Raw genomic sequence first — 27,028 nt, 5'->3', positions numbered from 1 at the left:
AGATTCAACCAAAAAGCTAATTGAAATAATCAACAACTTTAGCAAAGTTGCAGGATACAAAATAAACCCACATAAATCATCAACTTTTCTATATATCTCCAACACAGCTCAGCAGCAAGAACTAGAAAGAGAAATCCCATTCAAAATCACCTTAGACAAAATAAAATACCTAGGAATCTACCTCCCAAGACAAACACAGGAACTATATGAACACAACTACAAAACACTCACCACACAACTAAAACTAGACTTGAACAAATGGAAAAACATTAACTGCTCATGGATAGGACGAGCCAATATAATAAAAATGACCATCCTACCCAAACTTATTTATCTATTTAGTGCCATACCCATTGAACTACCAAAATACTTCTTCACTGATTTAGAAAAAACCATAACAAAGTTCATTTGGAAGAACAAAAGATCAAGGATATCCAGGGAAATAATGAAAAAAAACACATATGATGGGGGCCTTGCAGTCCCTGACCTAAAACTATATTACAAAGCAGCAGTCATCAAAACAATTTGGTACTGGCTAAGAAACAGAAAGGAAGATCAGTGGAATAGACTGGGGGAAAGCGACCTCAGCAAGACAGTATACGATAAACCCAAAGATCCCAGCTTTTGGGACAAAAATCCACTATTCGATAAAAACTGCTGGGAAAATTGGAAGACAGTGTGGGAGAGACTAGGAATAGATCAACACCTCACACCCTACACCAAGATAAATTCAAAATGGGTGAGTGACTTAAACATAAAGAAGGAAACCATAAGTAAATTGGGTAAACACAGAATAGTATACATGTCAGACCTTTGGGAGGGGAAAGGCTTTAAAACCAAGCAAGATATAGAAAGAATCACAAAATGTAAAATAAATAATTTTGACTACATCAAACTAAAAAGCTTTTGTACAAACAAAACCAATATAACTAAAATCAGAAGTGAAACAACAAATTGGGAAAAAATCTTCATAGAAACCTCTGACAAAGGTTTAATTACTCATATTTATAATGAGCTAAATCAATTGTACAAAAAATCAAGCCATTCTCCAATTGATAAATGGGCAAGGGAAATGGATAGGCAGTTCTCAGATAAAGAAATCAAAACTATTAACAAGCACATGAAGAAGTGCTCTACATCTCTTATAATCAGAGAGATACAAATCAAAACAACTCTGAGGTATCACCTCACACCTAGCAGATTGGCTAACATAACAGCAAAGGAAAGTAATGAATGCTGGAGGGGATGTGGCAAAGTAGGGACATTAATTCATTGCTGGTGGAGCTGTGAACTGATCCAACCATTCTGGAGGGCAATTTGGAACTATGCCCAAAGGGCGACAAAAGAATATCTACCCTTTGACCCAGCCATAGCACTGCTGGGTCTGTACCCCAAAGAGATAATGGACACAAAGACTTGTACAAAAATATTCATAGCTGCGCTCTTTGTGGTGGCCCAAAACTGGAAAACGAGGGGATGCCCATCAATTGGGGAATGGCTGAACAAACTGTGGTATATGTTGGTGATGGAATACTATTGTGCTAAAAGGAATAATAAAGTGGAGGAGTTCCATGGAGACTGGAACAACCTCCAGGAAGTGATGCAGAGCGAGAAGAGCAGAGCCAGGAGAACATTGTACACAGAGACTAATACACTGTGGTATAATCGAACGTAATGGACTTCTCCATTAGTGGCGGTGTAATGTCCCTGAACAACTTGCAGGGATCCAGGAGAAAAAAAACACCATTCATAAGGAAAGGATAAACTATGGGAGTGGAAACACCGAGAAAAAGCAACTGCCTGAATACAGAGGTTGAGGAGACATGACAGAGGATAGACTCTAAATGAACACTCTAATGCAAATACTATCAACAAAGCAATGGGTTCAAATCAAGAAAACATCTAATGCCCAGTGGACTTATGCGTCGGCTATGGGGGGTGGGGGGGAGGAAAAGAAAATGATCTATGTCTTTAACGAATAATGCTTGGAAATGATCAAATAAAATATATTTTAAAAAAAAAAAGAATCTGACTGTTCCCCAACATACATTGAGTTGTCAGAAAGTAGAAGTATATGGGTGAATTGATTCTGTTCTGAATTTTTGAAGAAAAGGAAAAGAAATGAGAGTAAAAGGACAATTATACTGGTACAAAGCTGGCCTCAGACACTTCCTAGCTGTGTGACTGCGCAATTCACCTAACTTCAATTGTCTAGCTATTATCACTCTTCTGCCTTGGAACCAATACTCAGTATTCCAAGACATTAGGCAAGGGTTGTTTTGTTGTGTTTTTTTTTTTTACAGTAAAAATCCTAGTTTTTGGAATAAGAATTTGCTATTTGGTAAAACTTGTTGGGAAAACTGGAAAGTAGTATGGCAGAAAATAGATATGGACAAATATCTTACAATGTGCACCAAGATCAAAATGGATATATGACCTAGACATAAAGGAAGATATCATAAGTAAATTAGGACAGGGAATATATTACCTATCAGATTTATGACTAGGAGAAGAATTTATGAATAAATAAGAGACACAAAGCCTTGTGAGATATAAAATAGATGATTTTGAATACATTAAATTTTAAAGGTTTTGTACAAATAAAACTAATGTAGCCAAGATTAGAAGGAAAGCAGAAAGTTGGATGAGGGGGAATTTTATACTCAGTTTCTCAGATAGAGGTCTCATATCTAAAATGTATAGATAACCCTGACAAATATGTAAGAATATGAGTCATTCCCCAATTGATGAATGGTCAGAAGATAGGAAGTTTTTATATGAAGAAATCATAGCTATATATCACTATAAGAAAAATTTATTTGAAATCATTTATTAGAGAAATACAAATCAAAACAAGTCTGAGATATCTCACATCTAGCAGATTGGCTAAAATGATAAAAGAACAAAATGAAAAATGTTAGAGAAGATATGGAAAAATGAAGACACTTGTACATGATTGGTGGAACTATGAACTGATCCGATCATTTTGGAGAGCAATCTGAAATTATAGCCAAGAAATATAAATCTGTGTATACCCTTTGACCCAGAAATACCACTATTAGTTTTATTTCTTAAGGTGATCAGGAAAAAATGAAAATAATCTATTTATTCTAAAATATTTATAGCACCTCTCTTTGTGCTGGCAAAGAACTAGAAATTGAAGGGATGCCCATCTATTGGGAAATGACTATGGAATATTATTGCATCATAAGAAATTACAAACAAGTTAATTTTGGGAAAATGTAGAAACATCTACATGAAATTATGCAGAGTAAAATTAGCAGAACAAATAGTACCATATATAATGTATGTATATATCAACATATATGTGTGTATATATATTTGTCATATATATCAACAGAAATGCTGTTTGAATAATGTTTTGTGAATGTCCACCTCCAGAAAAAAGAATTTATGAAAAGAAATCAGTAGCACATATATTTTTTTTGTCAAATGAGGCCTTCTCTAATCATGGGAGGGGAGATAAGGAGGGAGTTAACTAGATATTTTAATGTAACAAGTTTTTAAAAGAAAAGAGAAATGAATGTTTAAGAACAATGATCAATCCAAGGGCCAAGCATGTTTCCTAAGGATTTATAATGAAGAAGCATGCTGCTCAGCTCTTGTCAGAGAGGTGATAGACTCAAGGTTCAGAAAGAAATATACCTTTTGAACACATCTATTGTGTGAGTTTATTTTGCTGGACTACATTTTTTGTTTTTATTTTTAAACTTAACAGAAAGGAACATTTCCAAATACATAGCAGAATACAAAAATCTATTTTCTCCTCCCTTTCTCTCTCTCTCTCTCTCTCTCTCTCTCTCTCTCTCTCTCTCTCTCTCTCTCTCTCTCTCTGTCTGTCTCTCACATAAGATAAATAAAACTCTTAAAAACAAATACACATAGCCAAAAGAAAAACATTCTTGAATAATCATAGCCAAAAAAATGCATGTCTCATTCTGTACCTTGAAGTCATCACTACTCTCTCAGGAGGTAGATGCCTTATCATTGATCCTCTGTAATCGTGGTGGGTCTTTGTATTGATCAGAGCTAAGGCTTTTAAAATTGTCTTCATGACGTTGTTTTTGTTTAAGTTGTCCCCGGGTTCTGTTAATGCTATTAACCACTTCATGAAAGTCTTCCCAGGTATCTCTAAAAGCATCCATTTCTTTATTTCTGACAGCACAATTATTCCATTACATTCATATACCACAATTTGTTCAACTATGCCTCAATTGGTGAGCAGTCCCTTAGTTTCTAGTTTCCTGTTCTTTGACACCTCCAAAAGAACTATGATGAATATTTGTGTGTGTGTGTGTGTGTGTGTGTGTGTGTGTGTGTGTGTGTGTGTGTGTGTAGAGAGAGACTTGGAGAGATTGGAGAGAGAGAGGGAGAGGGAGAAAGGAGAGAGGAGAGAGGGAGGAGACAGAGACAGAGACAGAGAGACAGACACAGAGAGAGAGAGAGAGAGAGAGAGAGAGAGAGAGAGAGAGAGAGAGAGAGAGAGAGAGAGAGAGAGAGAGAAATTGAAACCTTTCCCTCTTTCTTTGATCTCTTTGGAACATTAGCCTAATAGTAGTACTTCTGGGCCAAAAGGAACACACAGTTCAGTAATTCTTAGAATAGTTGTAAAATACTTTCCAGAAAGGCTAAAGCAATTTAGAGTTCCACTAGCAGTGTATTAATGTGCTTCTTTTCTCTCAGCCCCTTCAACATTTGTCATTTTCCTTTTTTATCATATTTACTAGTTTGAAAAGATGTTTTAGTTGCATTTCTCTAAATTTTACTCATTTGAAGAATTTTTTCATATACCTAATAATAGCTTGAACTTTTTTGTTAGAGAACTTCATATTTGTATCCTTTGATCATTTATTAATTGGGAAATAGATCTTATTCAAAATTTTAATCAATTTCTTATGTATCTTGAAAATGAGACTCTTTGAGAACATTGTACACAGTAATAGAAATATTGCACAGTGATCAGCTGTGCATGACTTAGCTATTCTCAGCAATACCATGATCTTAGACAATTCCAAAGGACTTATAATGAAAAATGTTATTCACCTCCAGAGAGAGAACAGATGGAGTCTGAATTCAGATCAAAGCAAATTCTTTTTTTAACTTTATTTTTCTTGGGAGGGGGTTAACTATGTTTTCTTTCATTAAATAGCAAAGAGAAATATGTTTTGCATGAACATATATGTATAAATAAATCAAATTGGTTGCTTTCTCAATGATGTGATAAGGGAGTAAATATGGAATTCAAAATTTTTTTAACTAATGTTAAAATTTCTTTTTTACATGCAATTGGAAAAATGATTTTAAAATGACAAAAATTAAAAAGGCATTAAACTCAGAAATGAAGCAATAAAAAAGAGGGGGAAATGCAACATATACAAGGTTTTAAATTTATTTTTTAATGGAGGGGAGGGGACTTAAGGTGTAGATGATAGCAATAATAATGAAAAATGCCATAAAATTATTTTAATGCACAGTAAAGAACAGAATTTCAGAAAGAAATACAGATAAGCAAGAGAATTTTTTGATAAATGTCAAATTTGTCATATACATGTACATTTAAAAAGTAATCGATAAGGGTTTCATATATGTGGCAATGGCTAGAGAATGAGATTAAAGCTTGGATTCAGGCAAGATACAGTGAAAGCTCACTTATTGGAACAGAGCCCAGGAAAGGACGAGGGGCACAATCCAACTGGCTGGTTGGGATGAAGGTCAAAGGAAAGCTTATATGGTCTGGAGATGCTCCAAAAGTGGGTTGAAGGCTGTGATCCTAGCAAGATAAGTTGAAAATTCATCTTTTCAGAGCCTTGGGTAGTTCCAGGGGCTGAATCTAAGTTTCCAATGGGTAGTAAGTAGGGGTGAAGGCCAGAGTGGAGGCAGTATGGTCTGGAGATATTTTCATAAGAGCAATTTGATTGAATATGCTTCACTATTTTTGAACACTTTTGGTTTCCCATTTTGTGATACATCAATTTTAAGATCGAGTTCTAAGTTCAGTTTATTTAAATAACTTTAATGATTCTTATGGCTGAAAAAGATAGTCCCCCCAAAATATGTCAGATGGAAGAAATACATCCTTGATTGTGTTTAGTCAATCACGATACTCTTACTTCAATCCTATCCACCAATTACATAAAGGTTTTTCTTAAAAGTAGACTAGTAAATTTCTATCTTCTGATATCAATCAGTTGTTTTTACAAACTGTTTGGTAGTTGTGGCATCTTTGTATTTTAACATTACATTGAAAATACACTGAAACAGTTTGAAAGATTTTTAAACAGGTTAGAAAATTTGAGTTTTCTAAATATGCAAGTATAAGAGGCTTTAGAGGTTACACACAAATTATTCCTGCAACAAAATCACTTAAGGATAGAAATTATTCAAAACATCCATTTTCAAAAAGTTCTCAATGAATAATGTTTTTTTTTAAAGGAGCTACTTTCTCATTCATTTAAAAAGTCACTTTTACCTTGAAAGGATACTTTATGTGTAGTGTGTGTGTGTATGTGTGTATTTTAATGTCTATTAGGTAGAATACTATTAACAGCCACTTGTATTCCCAGAAAAGGTCGGCAAATTTGGGACTCTTGTCTTTTTACAAAAGAAAAATGCACAATTCATCACTAAGTTTGGCAACTCTTTTGAAGGAATCTATTAAAGTTACTTGACCGTTTTGTGAAGGTTAGTTAAAAACCAAATAATGCAATCCATTGTGTGGAACATCTCATGCCTTGGCAAACTTTTGGGAGAACATGGACAAGAGAAACAAATGATGGGCATGAATAGATGGCTTGTGATATGGATCACTGGAAAGAACTTCTAACTCTACAAATCTCAGATCCATTTCAGTGAACTCCATAAATCTACTAAATCCAGGGACATAAATATAACCTGTGATATGTTTCAATATGCTGAAAGTGAAAGAATGAGCAAAGGCTTCACTCTTGAATCCTGTTATGGAATCTCCGCTCTGACCTCAGGAACTTTGTGTGTTCTATGTTCTATGTTCTATGCCCAACTGGCATGCAGTCCCAGTGACGGTATGTTAAATACTCACATCTCTTGATCAGGAAAGGAGGGCAGTTTGGTTTTTCCCTTTCCCTTTGGAAGGAAGAACTAAAGAATCAAGAGGCAAAAGTCACCTGGATGGGGAAAGACTGGAGTCTATGGAGCCATAAGGAATAGAAGAGTTGGGTAGGGAGAACACAAACTGGCACCAGAATCACTGGCCAGCCAGTTATGAGTGAAGTCAGGCTACTCCAGAAGAACTCAGAGCCTTATTTGCATCCACTTAAGGAACAATCTGTGTGAACAGAATTTTTTTGGTTTCCCCATCTGCTACTGCTGCTGTTGCTGCTGCTTCTCACTGAAGCTGCTGCTAGTAGGACTTGGTAAATGTGTCCCCTTCTCCACCTTCTCCCCTTCCTCTGCCTCTTTGTTCTATGATGAACTGGTTTCACCCTGAGGGGGAGAAATGTCCTGCTTTCTTTAAACTTTATTTGCTGTATGTACTTTTATAACTTTTTCTCTAGATAAAGAAAACCTGGTTTTATTCTACTTTGAATAAATGTTTGCTCTATAAAAGTAGATCAAGTGAATGGGGAAAAACAAAAGTAAACTTCTGAGCCAATACCTCAAGATTTAACCTATTGAAATGTGCTTCTCTCTCTCTCTCTCTCTCTCTCTCTCTCTCTCTCTCTCTCTCTCTCTCTCTCTCCCGCTCTCTCTCTCCTCTCCCTTCTCTCTCCTCTCTCTCCCTCTTCTTTCTCCCTTTCTTTTCTTCCCTCCTTTCCTACCTACCCCTTCCTTACCCTCTCCTCTATGTCCCTCTCTTTCTCCCTCCCTCTTCCTTACACAATGGATCCTAAAAAATATTTGTGTTTCTGTCACTCTCTAACCCTTCTTACTCTAAATCCAATGCCCCAGGTCAGATTCTCTGCACTTTGAGATAGAAAGCCATCCAATGGATGGTTAAATGTTGCAAGAAGACACTCAAGTTCAAAGTAACTAAATCCTAAATGCTAAATTCCCTGAAGAGACTAGACTTAGGGAACGTGCTATTACTTCAAAGGGATCTGGCAGGCAACATCCTAAATTAAGTGAGGGTAAGTAAGAGTCAAAGGCAGACCCAAGAACTTTCTTCAAAGCCTCAGGCCTCTTTTCTGCTCCTTTAAATATACCCCATGCCTTGAAGAAATAAATGCAAAGCCCAGGACACAAGCCCAAGGAAAACCTCTGTCATTCTAATTTCCAAGTGGATAGGAGGAATCAATCCTGGCCATTCCTCCTGCCATGTGAGGTTTTCATATTAAGATGGCCACAGTAACAGATGATGTCTTGTGACCTTAATAACAGGTCTGACTGCCAGCATTCCCCTGTGTCCGGTCTCAGTGGGAAATTTAGAAACAGTTGCCTTTCACTTAAATATTTTCTTGCTACATTTAACTGTTCATTAAATGGCTTTTGATCTGAGATAAGGTACACAGAACAAGAAATCAGTGCTCCATGGCTCCAGGCAAGGTTTCCTCTGGGCAAACTTGGCCACAGCAATCAAAGTTGAAATTTTCACAGCCCAAGCCCAAAATACTAATTATTCTACCTCAGTTAATCAGAGAGCAGTAAACTTGAATGATGACACAGTTGTTCTATTTCCTATCTTTTTTCTAAAGTTATTTGCCTGTGTGTTTACTCACATCAGGGCAAAGCATTGAAAAGAATCAAAATCCAGGCAGTCCTAACATGAGGTGTTCCAAAAATCTTGCTGCAATTTTAAGTTATTAAGTGCCCTGAATATAATAAATTCTTTGTGCAACACTTAAAATTTACAGAGCACTTTGCCTACAACGACTTGGTGTAAGGCAAGTAGCAGGGGTAGTATTATTCCCATTTGACAGATCTGGAAACTGAGGCTTAAATAAGCCAATAAGACAACATTTACATAGCTCTTTCTATGAAGTGTGAATATGCTGTGGGAAAAGCTCCAGACTTAAAGAGGGCTCAACTTGGAGTCTTAGAACCTGAGTTCAGATTCAAGGTCTTCCTTTTTTTCCCTAGGTGACTCTGGCAAGGAACTTTAACCTCTTCCGGCCTCGGATTCCCCATCTGTGGCTGAGGGGATTGGGCTAGAAGATGTTTAAGATTCCTTCTAGCTGAAGATTTATGCTCTAATGATCCATTGTGAAGACAGCTTGGAAAACTTGAGGTTTGTGAGAACCCAAGGGGTTTCTCTGAACTACCCCGGTCACTAGCAGAGGTCAAAACTGGGGGGGCAGAAGAAATGGAAAGGTGGGGGCAGGCCAAGGAACAATATGCCAAATCTGACCCACTAATGCCTATATTCTTGGCACCTCGAATGCTACTCAGTCCAGATTTTACCTGTTGATAGTTGGAGGCAAGACAGGCACATCTTAAGCAAATCTGTAGATGAGAGAAGACTCTGGGTACCTCGGAACACACCCTCCTACCACTTCCACAGGACCAAATAATTTAGATTGAGTGTGAACGGTGTGCAAAAGCCATGCTTGTGGTGGAGCCACAAATGTACAGTGTACTTGTGGGAGGATCAGGAGGGATATGCCTTCACATGAAAGGGGGAAAGCTGGGAGTCTTTTTTCAGATATTACATTCTGGGAAAACAGAGAGTTCTGAGCAGTGTTTTAACTTTGGGATGGGGAAATCCAGGCTCTGGGAGTAGGAAGTGCCTCCAGCTAGCTCAGAACTTGGAAAAGAAAGGGGTTTGGGGGTTAGACAGTAAATGTGATGTGCTCGTGGACCCATTTCAGCCCAAGCTAGGAGAAGCCTGGAAACAATCCCCTTTGTTTGCCCCTACCCCATTCCATCTGTGTCTGCCTTCCCTCTATTCCTCTAAGGGCTCCAACCTTCAGTAGAACCTAGAGGGTAAGTGGGAGTGGCAGATTTTGAACTCGGGTCCTGACTCTAAATCCAGTGCTCTTCCTAGTGTACTACACATAGTAGCATTTAGAGCTGAAAAGAACCTTGAAGATCTAGTCCAACCCCCTTAGAGCTGTGTGTGTTTAAAATGGGGACAAGATTTGCTCTACCTATCTCACAGGAAAGTGCTTTGCAAACCTTAAAACCAAAGGAATGTGAGTGTTGCCAAATTATCAAGAACAAACTCAACCTCAAAGAAAAGCTATAGGAGGAGTGATCTGGGTATAAGAAATCCCTGTTCCTTTGCAGAGGTGAGGAGGGTCCACAGAAGAGGAAAAACTTTTTTTAAATTTTATTTAACTAGTTAATTTAGAGTATTTTTCCATGGTTACAAGAATCAAGTTCTTTCCTTCCCCTCCCCTCAACCCCCTTCCATAGCCGACATGCAATTCCACTGGGTTTTACATGTGTTGGACAAAACTTTTTTTGATGGAATGTTCAATTTTACTGATTTGTTTTCCTCTTTAAAAAATAGTACTTTTTTATAAAGGTGACTCTCTGACAGAACAAGGTGAAAGATATAGTGGAAAATCCAGGTGATAAAAATCAAAAGGTATGCATAAAAAACTAATTTTTTCAAAGCCATATGAATTTCCACCCATAAACTGAGTCTTGAACAGTTAGAGAAACTTATCCAGGGTCACAAAGCCAATAAATAGCAGGGTTGGGACTTGAATCCCTCCCCGATCCTTCCTCCTGAATACATTTTTATTTCAAGTCTTTTGGAAACTCCTTAAAACTCCTCTGATGACAGCAAAAACCAGCACTGCCTGCCGCATAAGTCATGGACTTCTGTAGCACACTGTTGGTCTTTTGGCTTGCCCTAGTATAACACAAATGGGTTGTCCTTCAAAAGTTCATCTGGAAATTGGGTTTGGAGCAATTTTTTTTTTCTTTTTGAAACTGAGAAAGCATTTCCCCTTAGAAATAACTTAGTAATGGTTCAATTTCCAGAATATAGCTGAAATATAAGGCACTATATTATAGGTTTCAGGCACTCCTGTTTCACAAGGCTTTCATTTCATTCTTTTAGCTTGTATCCTCAGTGCCTAGAACCAAGAAAGGTGTTTAATAAATGCTCATGCTTGGTTAATTTGATAGATGTCTTTTTATAAGTATATTTGAGGGGGCAGCTAGGCGTTACTTTGTTTTACTTTATGAAAAATGTTTGACATTGACTCCATTCCTTGAGCAACCTCCATGTCTAGCTATTTCTAAGGTATGTATACACATACACACACAAATACATAGACACACACAGAGCCCTCATTTGTCCATAAGGAGGCTTAACTAGATAAGCTCTAAAATCCCCGAGTTCTAAATTTATGCTTCTCTGATCCCCAGATTCCATGAAGATGGTCAGAAGTCCCTCTGAAGTTAAATTTTGGAACATTTACACACTCTGCTCTTAGCATGTTTCATTCTTACCAATGTTCTCCTAGAAATTGGATTGCATATTGAAGGCTCAACATTACAAAAACAAAACTTGACATTCCAGATCCTCAAAATGTTCTTAGGCTGGCTAAGTAATGTTTTTTCCCAGTGTCTCATCGAGTCACCTGTTTTCAAATTTGAGTTTGAAGGTGGCAACACCAGAGAAGACCATCATGCACTGATGGTCCACAATATAAGATATAATAAATTTTTCAAGAACATAATATGCCCCTGTTTCACTTTACCTGGAGACTTTATGTCCCCTTAACACAAGGACAAGATTTTAAGAATACCTCAAAGGATCAAACTGTATCATTTGATGCTGTGCATTTTTTTATCCATAAGGAAAAGAAAATAGAGATGGGGCAAAATTTTTATTTCAAAGTAAAATTATAATAAAATTTTATATCAATTGACATATCTAATCCATCTAGTGCAATGATGGTGAACCTCTGGCACAGGTACCAAAGATGGCATGCAGATCACTCTCTATGGGCATGCACACTGCCCTTTCCCCCCACCCCAACCCCAGAGTTAGTTACTAAAAAGCCAGAGGGACTTGGGGTGGAGCTGTTGCCCTCCCCCTCTCCATGCACCTGAGGGCATTTCTCATATCACCTGCCCTTCTGCCCAGCAGCCCAATGGAAGCACTTCCTCCGTCCCCTGTCTGGGAAGGTTCTGGGGGACACAGGCATGGCATTCAGTCTTGGAGGGGGTTGGCCTGGCACTCCACATCTAAAAGGTTTGCCTTCATTGATCTAGTGTTAACATGGGTAAAGGGTGAGAAGAGGTAAAGAACAAGGTTGTTAAAGCATATTTGTATTATATCTTAGATCAAGACTATCATATTTGTTTTATGTTCTAGATCAAGGTAATAAGGCACGGTGAAAAAATTACTGAATTTGAAGACAAAGGAAATGGGTTCCAATCTTATCTCTAGCACTTACTACTTGGGTGACCTTGGCACAAAGTAAGCATTTAATAAATGCTTGGTGATTTAACTTTCAGCAAATCACTAAATATCTCTAGGCTCCCAATTTCTCATCTGCAAAATGAGAAAATTTGACCAGGCAACTTCAGTGATACCTTCTACTTTAAATCTATGAACCTTTGGTTCACTTAGTTGCCTCTGAAGATATTTTTAAAATAAAGATATTATAGCCATTACAAGATATGGTAGAACCAGTTTTGACAGAGTTAGGGGACAGAGAAGGTACTGTATATCTTAATTTCTGTGTGCCACTGTTGTAGAAAACCTCTAGTTACTTCATTATTCAAAACCAAATCCACTGAAGAGATTTGGGAAGATCAACAAAACAAAACACACAAAGATTATCAATGTATAACTAAAAAAAGAACAATAAAACCAGAAGATTAGCTAAGGAATTGTAAAGACCCATTTGGCCTCAGAAAAAGTGAAGAAAAGTCACCTTCCTCCTTTTTATTCACACAGCCACCAGCCTCCTTCAGGCCTTCATCTCACCTCTGTCCTGTCTTGCAGTAGCCTCCCACCTGGTCTTCCTACCTTCAAGCTTTTCTTCATCTCAATCCATACTCTCCACCCAGCTGTCAAATTTGATTTTCCAAAAGCACATGTCACTTGGTAAATCCAAGTGGTTCCCTGATACCTCTAGGATCAAATAAAAGCTCATTTGGCCTTGAAATCCCTTCACAATATACCCCCCTCTTACATTCCCAGTTTTCCTCCATTCTACTCTCTTTCATGAACTCTGTGATCCAGTCATGTCCATCTTCCGTCTCTATACAGTAGCTACCCTCTTCTCCTCACAGGAGCCTCTTCCAATTCCTGGTTTCCTTTAAGTTTCAGCACAAGGACAGCCTTCCACATGAAGTCTTTCCTGACCCAATCAATAGCTAGCGTCCTCTGTTCCAAGCTAAATTACATCCATTTGGTATGTATTTTGTAAGTACAGGCTGTCTCTCTTGTTAGAATGTAAGCCCCTTGAAGGCAAAGGGATTGTCCCATTCCTTAGTTTGTCTTTGGTTATTCCATGCCCAGTCCTGGAATATATTATGATTTTTATATCATTTTGTGTAATTGCACAAATGGCTGTAAATAGTGTTGTGATTGCCCCTAAGCATAGAGCAAATGCTAAGATTGTTTGGTTATTTTCTATTATAGGGTAAAATCAAATTAAGAGAAAACTACCTGCTACGACTATAGTACTTGGATGAAGTAGGGCAGATATGGGGGTTGGCCCTTCTATTGCTGAAGGAAGTCATGGATGAAGGCCAAATGGGGCTGATTTTCCAGTTGCAGCAGTGATTAAGCCAAGGAGAGCAAGTGTCTCTGTGTTAGTGGAGAAGATGTAAATCTCATGAATTATTATTTAGTATGAGTCATGCAATTGTAAGTATGAATGTGATATCACCAACATGGTTGTATAGGACTGATTGGAGGGCTGCAATGCTAGTGTCTGTACATCCGTACCATCACCCAATTAATATGAAGGATATAATACCTACATCTCATCCAATAAATAATTGGAAGAAATTGTTGGCGAATACTAGAGTAATTTGTGTGAGGAGGAAGGTAATGAGGTATTTGAAGAATCAGAAAATATTAGGGTCTCAGTGGATGTATCATAAAGAAAATTCTAGGATATATCAGGTTATGAATTAGGCGATAGGGATAAAAATAATAGAGAAAAAATCTAATTTAAAACGCATTGAAATGTTAAATGTATGAGCTGAGAACCCATGTCAATTGGTGATAATTGATTCTTGGCCAAAGCATATAAAGATAAGCAAAGGAGGGAAACTAGTTTGGAAGGCCTGTATTTTTACAGGAGAGTGGGAAGCATTTTGTTTTGTGGGGTAGTAAAAGGTTATATAATAGTGGGAAGTTAGTAATGTAATGGATAGAAGGGTAATTGAGTTAGGGAAGTAGTTAATTACTTTCATTTGGAGTTGTACCAAAGTTTTTGGTTCCTAAGACCAATGGATAACTATTATCCTTTAAAAGTAAAAAAGCTCTCCTGTTGGGTATGGATTCAGGAATTGGCAGTTCTTGATTCTTTCTCAGCATCTAAGAAGGCTTAAACTTCTATATTTAGATTCACAATCTAAAGTTTTGGTTAAACTATATTTGCAGTATGTTAAACCCAAAATTCATTTTGGTTTTAGTGATAATATAATTAGTGGTAGAATGTGAGGAGTTGTGAGTATATGTTCATGGGTTAATGAAGGATAACTAAGGGTTAGGTGATGGGTGATCTTTCCTTGTTGTGAGGTAATTAATGTATATAAGGAGTATAGGGCTGCGGAATGGAGAAGTTGGACCATGAAAATGGTGATATAATGACTGTCAATTCTCTTAGAAGATTAATTGGCGGTGGTAAGGCTAGCGAGTAGTCATCGGGCACGTATTGGTGGTAAGATTATTTGTAATCCTTGGGCAAGGATTATTGTGTGGCTGTGAATCCATTCATAATTAGCGTTGGTTGGGCATGTATATATGTTATTAATAAATGCTTGTGGCCATGAATTCATTCATAATTAGAGTTGGCTGGACATGTAGATATATTATTAATAAATGTTTGCAAAAGATTGATTGATTGATTGCGACACCATTTTCAGCCCTCCCTGGAAAAGCTTCCTTGCCATGGCCCCTGCAACACCCTATGTATGTCACTAATAGGATGCGTTGCAGCAGAATGAAGTGGGTCTATCTCTATAAATGCTAATCAGCTAGTTGACTCTCCTTCAGCTTTTTTGAGGTCAAAATGGGTCTTTATAATTACATGGCTAATTTGCTTGTTTCATTGGGGTTTTAGTTACTCATTGATACTTGATGTATTTGTTTTCCTGATTCCCCTTGAACCTGGGTCTACAAGCTAATTAGTAGTAATAGAGTGGTGGCGCCAATGGTGGTGGTGATGGTGGTGGTGGCAGTAGTGGTGGTAGTCGTATCTGTCATAGACATCCTCTCTTTGCAGCCTAAGTCTGTCTTTGGGGCTCTCATTCTTTTCAAAGGGCATTCACTGCAACATACACTTCACAGCACATCTTCCTCTTCCCCCCCCCCCAGTTTTACTGCTAAAGAGTAAAGGGGTACATAAAGGGGTACGCCAAGGAGATGATCTGTGCTTGGACACTGTGGCTGCTTCAGAGAGCCGGGAGGGACATTACTGGCCCCAGTCCCAGGCAAGCTGTTTAGCTATCAGTACCAGGATTCCACCTCAGAATGGGTCCAAGGTGATTAGCTGGGCTAATAGCCATGTAAATGTAATAGGATTATACTGTCCTGGTACCTACACTAGACTTGCTGTCCAAGAGTGAAGCTTTCAGGAGGTTTCACATCCTATTGCCTAATCCTGATTTGTATTCTCAAAGAGCTACAACCATAGAAATAAATGAAAAAGAATGGCACCCAAGGCAGGATGAGAGTCACTCTATAGTCAGGAGGATCTGGGGTTCAAATCCCAACCCCAACACTTATTACCTGTGAAACCTGGAATTGGTTATTTAACTTCCCAAGGCCTCCGTTTCCCAATCTACAAATTGAGAGGGTTAAGCCAGAGGGCCTTTACACTGTCCAGAACTAAATCCATGATTCTACAGTCCCACGAATATCTGAGCAATCCCCTTGACTCATTCTGGTCTGAAAAAAGGACAGAGAAACATTCATTTCAAATAGATGAATGCCATGAATTCAAGCTTCCCCAAGAAACCAGAAGAATAGAAATTCTCCAGGGCAACTGTTTAAAAACACAGAACTCTTATTATTTGTTTTTTAAGCCCTTTCCTCCCATCTTAGAATCAACATTAAGTACTGGTTCCAAGGCTGAAGGGCAATAAGGGCTCGGCAATGGAGATTAAGTGACTTGCCCAGAGTCACACAGCTAAGAAGGATCTGAAACCAAAATGGCAACTAGGACCTCTTGTCTCCAGGCTGGTTTTCAATCCACTGAAGCCACCTACTTGCTCCCACAGAGCTTTATTATTTACAAAAGCCCGATGAGGCAGCAATCTAACTCCCCCCCCCCAAAGAAAGCAGAAACACTAAAATGTAACCCTCTACATACTACAAATGAGTACGGGTTATTATAGTCATTGGTTCTATAAGATGCTAAAAATGTTATCTTGGATTTGCAAAGGCTGGTCTTCCCATGCTTTCACAGACTGAGGACTTGCTGCTTTTGAGAGAAGCAGCCCACCATGAGAGAAAATGTGGAGAAAAGGAAATCATCTGTTTCGGGTTCGCAATAGACAGAGAGGCAAGAGGGATAGAAGGCAGCATAGAAGAGAATGGAAAATGAACAAATAAATAATGTATGTGGGATGAGTGTGCTCCAATTGGCTCTTCCTTCACCTCAACTCAAGCTACTGCCTTTGTTGTGTGGGTAGTAGACTCACACCTGGAACATAGTGTCTTTATCTGGACCTCTCAGAGCCCTAGATTTCTTCAAGACTTAGCTCCTATCCCACCCTCGTTCTGGCAGGAGGTCTTTCCTTAACCCGGGACCTGCTTGTGCTTTCTCCCCCCTCCAACTATCATATAGAAACTTATCAGTTTACATGTTCTATCCCTCCCATAAAACAAATCCCACGACAACAGGTCTTAATTTCCTCCAAAGCCAACTTATATAAGGACTTTCCTGCCCCTCATTGCTTCCCCCTCAAAACTCTCTTATATCTATGTATTTGTTTTGTCTATATTGAAATGTGTACATATGTTGTCTCTCTCAATTGAATGCAAGCTCTGTGAAGACAGGAACTATTTCATTTGCTGGTGGTGGTTTTCCATCTCCAGTGCCTAACATAGAGTAAGCATTTATTTAATAAATGGTTATTGAATTCAACTTAAATTGACGTAGCACTTTGAATTACGCACTAAAATCATCTTTAAAAGAAAGAGGAACCGTAATGGGTTGCCTCTTCTCCCTCCTTGTAAAACCATCTTGAGGATACACAGATGAGGCTTGAGGAGTCACCTTAACTGAGAATCTAAGTCATAGCACAACCTCACTGACTGTATGGATCATCCCCTCAAAAAAAGATCATATTTACCTTTAGGCTTTTCATGTTCTGGAGGCCTAGAGTTGTAATATCCAGGAAGATAATGAACTTTGTTTACTAGAAACAACCTGGAATAAAGAAAGATAGAACAAAAGTTATGTCTTTTTTTTAATTACAAAGGATTATGCGATTCTATAAAGCTGAGAGTTCAAATTACTTTTTAAAAAACATTCTTCTGTCTTTCCATTTTTCTTCCCAATAAATCATGCCAAGTTGGGCCTTCCCATTCAGTCATTAGTGACTGATTTGTTCCCTCATTTATCATAAAGGGGTAACAACTTAGAAAACATTACATGAGGGATATAAACATTAAATTCATAATTGTTTCAATAGGATTTGTGAGTGCCTCTCTGGAGATAAGTTTTCAAATAAGATAAGTGCTTGGAATGAATCAGAAAAGATTCTAGTAATTATGTTTGTTTCCCTGTACAACTTTTTAAAAATGCATGTAAATTGTATTAGTCATAGAGCGTGGGGCTTCTGGAGGAAATGGGAATGCTAACAGGAGTGGAATCTGCTCTTCAGAAGCCCTCCAGAATTCATTCATTAAAGATTCCAGACCCTCGCAATGTCCAGCAAAACCATGGGCAACCAGCTGGGTAGCTGTTCCGTAGACAATGATGAGGGAGCTAGATATGAAATCCAGCAGAGGCAGCCATGCTGATTCTATACAGAGCAGAGCCATGCCTAGAAAGGGCCAGACATTGGGGAAGTCTCTCTCCATGTTATTGGGTAACCGTTTGAGCTGAAAAAAAAAAAAAGGACCAGGTGTGGTCATTCACAACCCAAGCAGAAATCCCCCCTTTTCACACTTCTCAACAGTCATGTAGGTTGGGGTTTGATGTGTTGAAACATCCTTACTCCTTCCACCCTTTTTTTATTTATGTAAACTTTTGTTTTTATTATGAACTTGACACTCATAAAGAAAATATCAAGATACAAAGAATAGAAAAGAGAATTGGATATGAAACTGTGAAAACATTAAACAGGAACAGCTAAAGTGGTTCAATAAATAAAAGTGCCAGGCCTAGAGATGAGAGGGGTCCTGATTTCAGATTGTATCTCAGACTGTGTGACCTAGGGAAAGTCACTTAACCCCCATTGCCTAACCTTTACCACTCCTCTGCCTTCGAACTAATACTCAGAATTGATTCTAAAACAGAAGGTAAGGGGTTTTTTCTAATTGACTTGTTTTTAATCCCCATTTAATTTCTTTTCATATTCCTTTAAAAATGTTATCATTTTAATTGTATTTCTTGTTATCTACCACTTCCCATTATCTAAAACCCACACTTTTATAAGAAATAAGTATAGAAAAGCAGACTTATACACCCTTCTACACATCCCCCCCAAGGACTTGGTACTAGCTTTGTCCCTTTTTCTTTCCTTTTGATGTTCACCTTATTTACTTTTCAAAGTTTTGTTGATGCCTTGTGCATTTCCTACACTGTAATCACTGCCCACTATATTCTTCCTTCTTCCCAATCAAATACAGCCTGTAATGAAGAAACTAGTCAACAACAACAATAAAAAAGATTGTCTTAGCATCCATATCAGATGATACATGCTACATTCTGCAGCTGTGGACCTCCAGTGGCCAATTGCCCTAATGATTCTTGCCACTAGGGAAAGCCTAAGGCAGATGGATTGCTTGAGTTCTGGAGTTCTGGGCTGCAGTGACCTAAATGGATTGGATGTCCACCCTAAGTCTATATCACTAGTGTGCTGAGTTCTAGTGGATAAGGATCCACCAGGCTGTCTAAGCAAAAACAAAGTGGCTCAGGGCAGAAATAGAGTACTGTGCTAGACACCAGGCAACAAAAAGTTTTTAAAAACAGTCCCTGCTCTCAAGGATCTTAACAACTATTGAGGAGGCAGTTGGATTCCCAATGTATACATATGGAAGGGCATACGTGCATCATGATTTAATACAGGATAAAAACAAGGCAGCTGAGGATGGAGGACAATGACAGTTGGGATCAGTAAAGTCTTCAGACTTAAAGGAAGTAAGAATTTCTGAGGAGGGAGTACATTACAGAAATAGGGAAATAAATGACTATGTTGCTCTGCTCAAGATTTTTCAGGGATTCTCCTTAATATAAAGTAGAAACGACTCTGGCATTGAAAGCTCTTCACCATCTAACTTCAGTCTACCTTGACTACTTATTACTCCATCTCATGCACTCTACTCAAAACATCTTCTCAGCTATTCGCTATCGAACAGTGGACTGCCCAATGAGAGTGCAACCCTTGTAAACACGTGCCATATGCTCAGACGGATGATGCAATCCCTCTATGGACTTTCCAGGTCTGTTTCTTGGCCCCTCCCTTACCCCTGGTAAAAAGGGGTTCATCAATGAGCTGCCGAGTTAGAGCTGAGCATGCCTACAAAAGACTAAGGTGAAACTGGAGCTGTCTCTCGGATGCAGGCTAGTGAGGAGGCACTAATGCTGTGACCCTCCAGATGGGTAGATTGCCAACAGTCTGCTCTTCCCACCTAGGTTGACCCTGAATGATTCCTTTGTCCCTACTGTGTATTGTGTAGATAGAAACCGCTCCCTAAATTTGTCCTACCCTGCACCCCATTTTACGAGCGTACTTTGCGTGACAGAGGGAGACAGGAGTAAACCGAGAGCGCTCTCTCTCTGGGTTGCCTCCGCGGTGGAGGATGGTCTTGAGCCGGAGCTCTGGTGCCTGCTGTGCCCTCAGGGGTTTTTTGCGGTCTCACGCAGTTTGGTGGCTTCGGCTTTGGGCTTCCTGATTCGGCTTAGGGTATTCTTTTAGATAGGTCATATTTTTTGTCCCTTTCCTACATTTCCCTTCTTTTCTACATCTTCGTTTTTATTAAAAACTTAATTGTTAAGAGCTACTAATGGACTCCTGACTTGAAAGTTAATTTTATAGCCGGAGACCACAATAATCTTTTAAATGAACATTACACTTAATATTTTACTTTCATTTTTAACAGGCTATTTCTTCCTACCTAAGGTGAAGGAGTATTGGGGTTGGGATGGTTTATGTGGCAGCCTTGTGAAATTTTAACCGGAGAATTCCAGGTGTCAAGGTCCATGCCAGGTTTGCTGGCAGCAAATAAGCCTAGACCAACCAGAAACTAAGGCAAGGACCAACCAGCTTAACCCAGCCTGGCAAAGTGAACTGACGAGAGCTATGCCACATTAGTAAATGATTCGGGTGGGATGAATGCTTTGCAGCCATCAACTGAAGTTTGAGCCCATTCTCCCCAGGAGCCAAGGTAGTAAAGGAACGATTGTGTCCGATATTGGGAGGTGGATGGAGACTCGGTTCCACTGTTCTTGCTCTACTGCCTCAGTAAATACTTCTTTATAAAAGTTAATTGGTGTTAATTAGCTAAATGATATTAGATTAACTCTTGGGTCAATCAATAAGACAGGGGAGAGGGGGCAGCTGGGTGGCTCAGTGGATTGAGAGCCAGGACTAGAGATGGGAGGTCCTAGGTTCAAATCTGACCTCAGACACTTCCCAGCTGTGTGACCCTGGGCAAGTCACTTGACCCCCATTGCCTAGCACACTCTTCTGCCTTGGAGAAGGTAAGGGTTTAAAAAAAAAAAAAGACAGGGGAGATATTAGCTATACTAGCAATTGATATAGAAAACATTAGAATGAATATTTGAATGGATAGCATTAGAAAGAATAACCCCAATTCTCAGAGATACTCCCAGAACCTAAGGGGAAGAGCTACCTTGATCTGTTAGAATTTTGTTGAGAAGTAAGTGTTGAGAAGTTTGTTGAGAAGTAAATTGAACAAATGGTTTCTAAGTAGGATGGGAGATGGAACGTTAAATTCCAATATTCAGAACATTATTCTGGCATCTCTCCGAAAGCTGAATTACTAGGCAGGGAGATCAGTCAGGAGGTTATTAATGAAAGTCCAGATTAGAGATGATGAGGGCACTAAACTAAGGTGATGGGTTAGGGGACCCAATTTGACAATGTGACAGTTGGAATAAAAATCATAAGCACTTATTAGGTTGCATACATGTGTATAGGGCATTTCATCTCTCATCTCCCATCTCTGTCTTTGCACAGGTTTCCCACACCTGGAATACTCTCTCTCAGTTCTGCCTTTTGATTGATTGATTGATTGATTGGGGATTGAGAGATGAGAGAAGTTTAAAGTACTATGCCCAACTTTCATATGAGTCACCTCTGCCCTAGTAGATTGCCTCCAGAGTTGGTAGGGAGAAACTCAAGAAGATACCCTAACTCCATCCTACCCCCAAATTCCCTTATTTATGCTAATGGCACCACCATCACACAGAAACACAGACTCAGGGTCATCTTTGGCTTCCCTCATTTTTGGTTCCCACAGCCAATCAGGTGTCAACTCTCAATGATTCTCAGTATTTTTCTCATCAGTCTCCTCTTCACTCACTCAGCCACCACCTTTGTTTAGTCCCCTCACCACCTTTCTGGACTTCCATTAACTGGTCTCCTACCTCCAGTATCTTGCCTCTTTAATTCACCTTTCAGAGAGATGCCAAAATAATGTTCATAATATTTGAATTTATTATGCTTCCTCCCATCCCACTCAAAAACCATTTGTTCAACAGGGCACTTCTTATAAAAAATCTAGCAGGCAATTCTAATATCAAGGTCATTATGAATTTTTTTTACTCTAACTAGAACCCACACTTGAAATTTAGTGCCATATTCATCTTCCTCCAACTGCATTCTTTACTTTCTATCTATTATACATACATACATGCTTTGTGAAAGCTTGATTCTGAGTCTAATGGGCAAGGATGATCCATAATTCCATGTTTTAACAAATTGTTGACATTTACCACATGTTAAATAAGGTTAATAGAAAACCTTATACGTCTCCATTTTTAATTGAGCTATAGCTTTTCTGATTAAATAAATTTCAAAAAATTTTCTCATTTCATGTTTGATTATAGTGATCCTGCTTCATCTATTCTGAAATAAGGCTAGTGAAAAAATTCCATTTGATTCATTTTAACATTTATTAAATGTCTACCAACTGGTAGGCACTGTTCTACTGAGGTGCTGAGAATATAAAGACAAAAACAGAAGCAAAACCAGTCTCTACCATGGGGGGGGGGGGTGGATATAAGAGATTAATATAATCCAAAATTGAATGAATGGAAAGGTGAAATAGAGATCCTAACAAAAAGCTGCAGGCCAGTTAGAGGAGGGTAAGATTACTTTCAGTAGGGTTCCATCAAGGAAGGTTGGCATAAAAGAGGTAGCACCTGAATTGAATTTTAAAAGGTTAAAGTGACCTGGGAATGGATTCCTGATATGGAGGGTCAGCCTCTATGAAGAGCAAGAAAAGAGATAAGGGAATAAATACTCCATTCTAGCTAGAGTGCCTAAGGGAATTCAATAAGGGTGGAAAGGAAGGTTAGGATATGTTAGGAAGAAATTGAATTGCCAAGACTGGGGCAGCTAAATGGATCAATGGAAAGAAAGCCAGGCCTTGAGATGGGAAGTTCAAATCTGACCTCAGACACTTCCAAGCTGTGGGACTCTAGGCAAGTCTCTCATCCCCAGTTACTTAGCCCTTACTACTCTTCTGCCTTAGAACCAAAAATTAGTATTGATTCTAGATAAAAGATAAGGGTTTTTTTTTAATTAATAGATAAAATAAGTAAATATATAAAACAAAGTGCCAATCTACAGAGTTTGTATTTTATCCAAAGGACAACAACAATCAGGTTAAGGAATAAGGTGTAATGAATTTGGACACACTGAGTTTGAGATGCTGGGAATACATACAGTTGTACATATCTCACAGGAACCTAGAGATGAAGGGTTAGAACTCAAAGGAAAGATATGAGTTAGATATATAGATCTGGAGTATGAGATAAAGCTAAAATGGTAGATCACTGCCAGATATGAATTTTATAATTCTAGGGTAAAAAGTCTGTATTTTATTCTATGGATCATAGTGAAATTGGGAGAAAATGATATAAACTCTGTTGAGTTTGAGGTGTCAGCAGAATATCCAGGTGAATATATCCTGAAGACCATGTTGTAGGACTGAAAACTCAGGGGAAAATTCTAGGATAAAGATATAGATTTTGGTGTTTGAATTAAGGAAATGTAAATTGGAGTCATCTAGGTGGCACAGTAAATAGACCACAGGGCTTGGAGTCAGGAAGATTTTATGAGTTATCTTTATGAGTTCAAATCTGGCTGGCATCAGACACTTACTAGCTGTGTGATCCTGGGCAAGTTATTTAACCCTGTTTACCTCAGTTTCTCATTTGTTAAATGAACTGGAGAAGGAAATAGCAAACTCTTCCAATATCTTTGCCAAAAATGTCCCAAACAGGGTCACAAAGAGTCAGGCATGACTGAAACAACTGAATAACAACAAAAGGATTGGAGTCACAATGTGGATAATCTTGAATACCAAATAAAGTTGTTATATTTTACTTGGGAGAAAATGGAGAACCAGTGAAGGATTTTGAGTTGAGTCATAGGATCAGAAAAAATCATTAGGAAGATTCTACAAGAAGAAGCCATGTAAAGAAGAAGCAATTGTACAAATGATGGATTGGAGAGCAAATAGCCTGGAGGTGAACAACAAGGATGTTACTGCAGTAATCTATGGCAGATGATCTGTGAGCTGCTGCTCTTTAGGATGATGGTTATTACATAGGTAAACTTAATGGGATTTTAAAATTGATTGGATAAAACTGTAGAGTCAAGCTTACTTCTTCAAACTTGGTAGTAAACATTAAACAGTGGTATATAGGGAAAATGTATGAGCTTCCCCAAGGATCTAGAAACAGATAAACCTCACTGGCATATGGCTTCTTCTGGTTTATGATGTCACAAGAACCTTGAGCTACCATGTTTCCCATGATGGTCACATTCTCTAGAGAAAACCAGTTTGGAAGTTCTGTACTTAATCTTACTGCCTCTGACAAGAAGAAAAACAAAAGCTACCTTCATTTTCCATGCTGATGAATTTATCTTTTATGATTCATAAATGGGAACATGGGTGCTTACTAAATAGAAAATGAAAGTCACTTGAACCATCCCAGAGAGGCTAACTAGTCTATCCCCAGTCTAGAGGGTGCAGTAAGGATTATTCAAAACTAATTCAATTCAAGCATCATCATTTCTAAAAATAGAATTATTAGTCATGCAAATATCAAGTTCTTGGCAATTGGGGTAAGCAGAAGAAACTATGATATTTGTAAGAGCCTTTTGAATGTTAAAAACTTTGATCTCATGGCTTTGGGGAAGGGGACCACAGAACCACTTTGTTTGGACAGAGATTTATCTGTTCATCAAATCTTGGGTTAGAACCAACATTCCTGATAGGCCAGTGATTTAAAGTGGCTCTTAATAATTCTCCCCAATTTAAACAGATATGATCAGGCCATAAGTAATAGACATGCTAATTACCATGTTTATAAAAACTTTAAAACCCGCAGACATTATTAGGTAGGGAAAAGGAAAGGCCTTATTTCCCAGGGTCATAAGTAGGGATTTTTTTCCTAAAGTGAGGAATAGGAACTGTGCACTTCAGCTCAAGGCATCCCAAGCTACCATCTGTTAACTTCCTAACTTAATCAATTAATCTTGAGAATTATAAATACCATTAGAGAAACTAGGTGGAGAAGTGGCTAGAGCTCTAGACCATGCATGACTCAGGAAGACCTAAGTTCAAATTCAACTTCGAACCCTTATTAGGTGTGTTGCTCTGAACAAGTCATTTATTTAACATCTCTCTGCCTTAGTTTCCTCAATTGCAAAATAGAAATAATATCAGCACCTTCCTCACACAGTTGTCCCAAGAATCAAATGAGATATTTGTAAAGCACTTTGATTTACACAGTGAATAGCATATAAAAGGAACTTAATAAATGTTTGTCCTTTTCCCCATTAGAACCTTCTAAACTCAGCCCTCCAGATTTAGATCCCTATAAATCTTGTACTTTTGACCAAAGCCTTGGCCACCTGAACTATAGCTATGCTATGTATCTTTTCTCCAAGTGTATTTTTCAAACCATTAATGGCTTTGAAAACAAGGTAAGAATGTACAATGAAATTTTCCAACACCTAATTGAGAACTCTAATATTATCCATATCAATATTATCCATGAGGTCAATGACCTCAACATAATAGAATGTCTATATGATATATTCTGTCCATTCTGAGAACATCCATCTACAGAATGCTCAATAACATGCTTTTCAGAACTAAACTGGAGAGCTACATCCAGGTCACTCCCAAGAGCTGCCAAGACAAAGAAATCTTACTCATGTGGATGAGGGTTGTTTAGTCTTGTTTCAGAGTACGGTTGGATACGTGGGGGATCATCCACTGTTTTGCTCCGAAAATGGGCCCGATATGTTGTTGGAGAGTTATCCGACCACTGAATTTCATTCTTCCAGGTTTTTTCAGCCTGCATTCTAATCTTGTTGAAATGTTCAGCATTAAGTGGGCTAAAGGGTAGAACTATTTCTGGAGCCAAGAAAAAAAAGTCTGCCATACCTACAGATGGTCCCTTCTTGATGACAGCTTTTCAAGTTCTTTGCATGATTAAATATTAATTTCCTTCTGGTGGCAAGGGGTGTATGACCACCAAGATCCTAACTGGAATGTCTTACTAGAATGCAAACACTTCCCATCGATGGCAGTTGCTAAGCAACAAGTGGGAAAAAGTTTGCTAGTAATACACACTCAAAAAAAAAAAATACCCAGAAAAGGGTTTATGAGTTATATAAACTCCTAAATCTGTCGTCTTATACAGATTTTTGTTATGTAATCAGGATAAGGAAATATTTAGTCAAATGACTTTTAGATTGATGCAAATGATCAATTACATAATGGCTCCAAATATTGGCACCATAAGATTTAGCAGACTGGGTGTAAAGAGGAAAAGGTAAGTATTGGCTTCACCTAAGGTTTCTAGGGCCTTTATTTGTCCAGAACATGAAAACAGGAACTGCTATGATGTCAACAATTGTATGTGACTCAAATAATTTCTCCTATGTCACAGGGAGAGAGCAATATAATTGAAGTCTGACTGCTTAACCATTGTTGCCATAGAGAAGTTTCCTAATTAGCATTTTTAAATGTGTTTTAATTAATGTCTCTTATTTCTACATTACAGTCATTTCAAGACCTCCATCCTCCAGATTAAATCTTCCCTTGTGAAGAAGGAAAAAATAATAATAAAACAAAAACACAAAACAAACCGTAACAGTTTTATATTAAACAGTATTCAGTACCATATTTCCCCACACAATTTCTTCATCCTTCATCTTGCTATTCTAATACTTCAGTGGTTTCTATGATCTCATCAATATGGATTTTCTCTCCAACAATGTAGATCACAATGCATTGTAACTCACTTGATCACAGCATATAATCTTTGTGGTATATCATTTTAGCTATTGGGTATTTAGGATTTTTACATCAGTATTCATTAGTGAAATCAGTCAGAAATTTTCTTTTTTTCACTTTTTCTGGTTTAAATATCAGTAACATATTTGTTTTATAAATTGAGTTTGGTAGGACACCTTTGCCTATTATTTCAAATTATTTAATATT

General features: G+C 38.2%; 1 protein-coding gene across 1 annotated transcript in view; it reads right to left on the bottom strand.

Moving 5' to 3' along the window:
* C6H4orf51 (chromosome 6 C4orf51 homolog) overlaps positions 1-26,387 on the bottom strand; it is an 82,312-nt gene extending 55,925 nt beyond the window's left edge. Inside the window, exons 1-2 of the mRNA XM_016423195.2 lie at positions 25,732-26,387; positions 17,440-17,516 (exon numbers count right to left, since the gene is read on the bottom strand). Of these exons, the coding sequence (XP_016278681.2) occupies positions 17,440-17,516; positions 25,732-25,964 (310 nt within the window). The 5' untranslated portion in view covers positions 25,965-26,387. The remainder of the gene's footprint in view (positions 1-17,439; positions 17,517-25,731) is intronic.
* Positions 26,388-27,028: the final 641 nt, after the last annotated feature.

The sequence above is a fragment of the Monodelphis domestica genome, chromosome 6, assembly GCF_027887165.1.
Source record: "Monodelphis domestica isolate mMonDom1 chromosome 6, mMonDom1.pri, whole genome shotgun sequence".
NCBI classification, from domain to species: domain Eukaryota; kingdom Metazoa; phylum Chordata; class Mammalia; order Didelphimorphia; family Didelphidae; genus Monodelphis; species Monodelphis domestica.
This window is presented reverse-complemented; position numbering and strand designations above follow the sequence as displayed.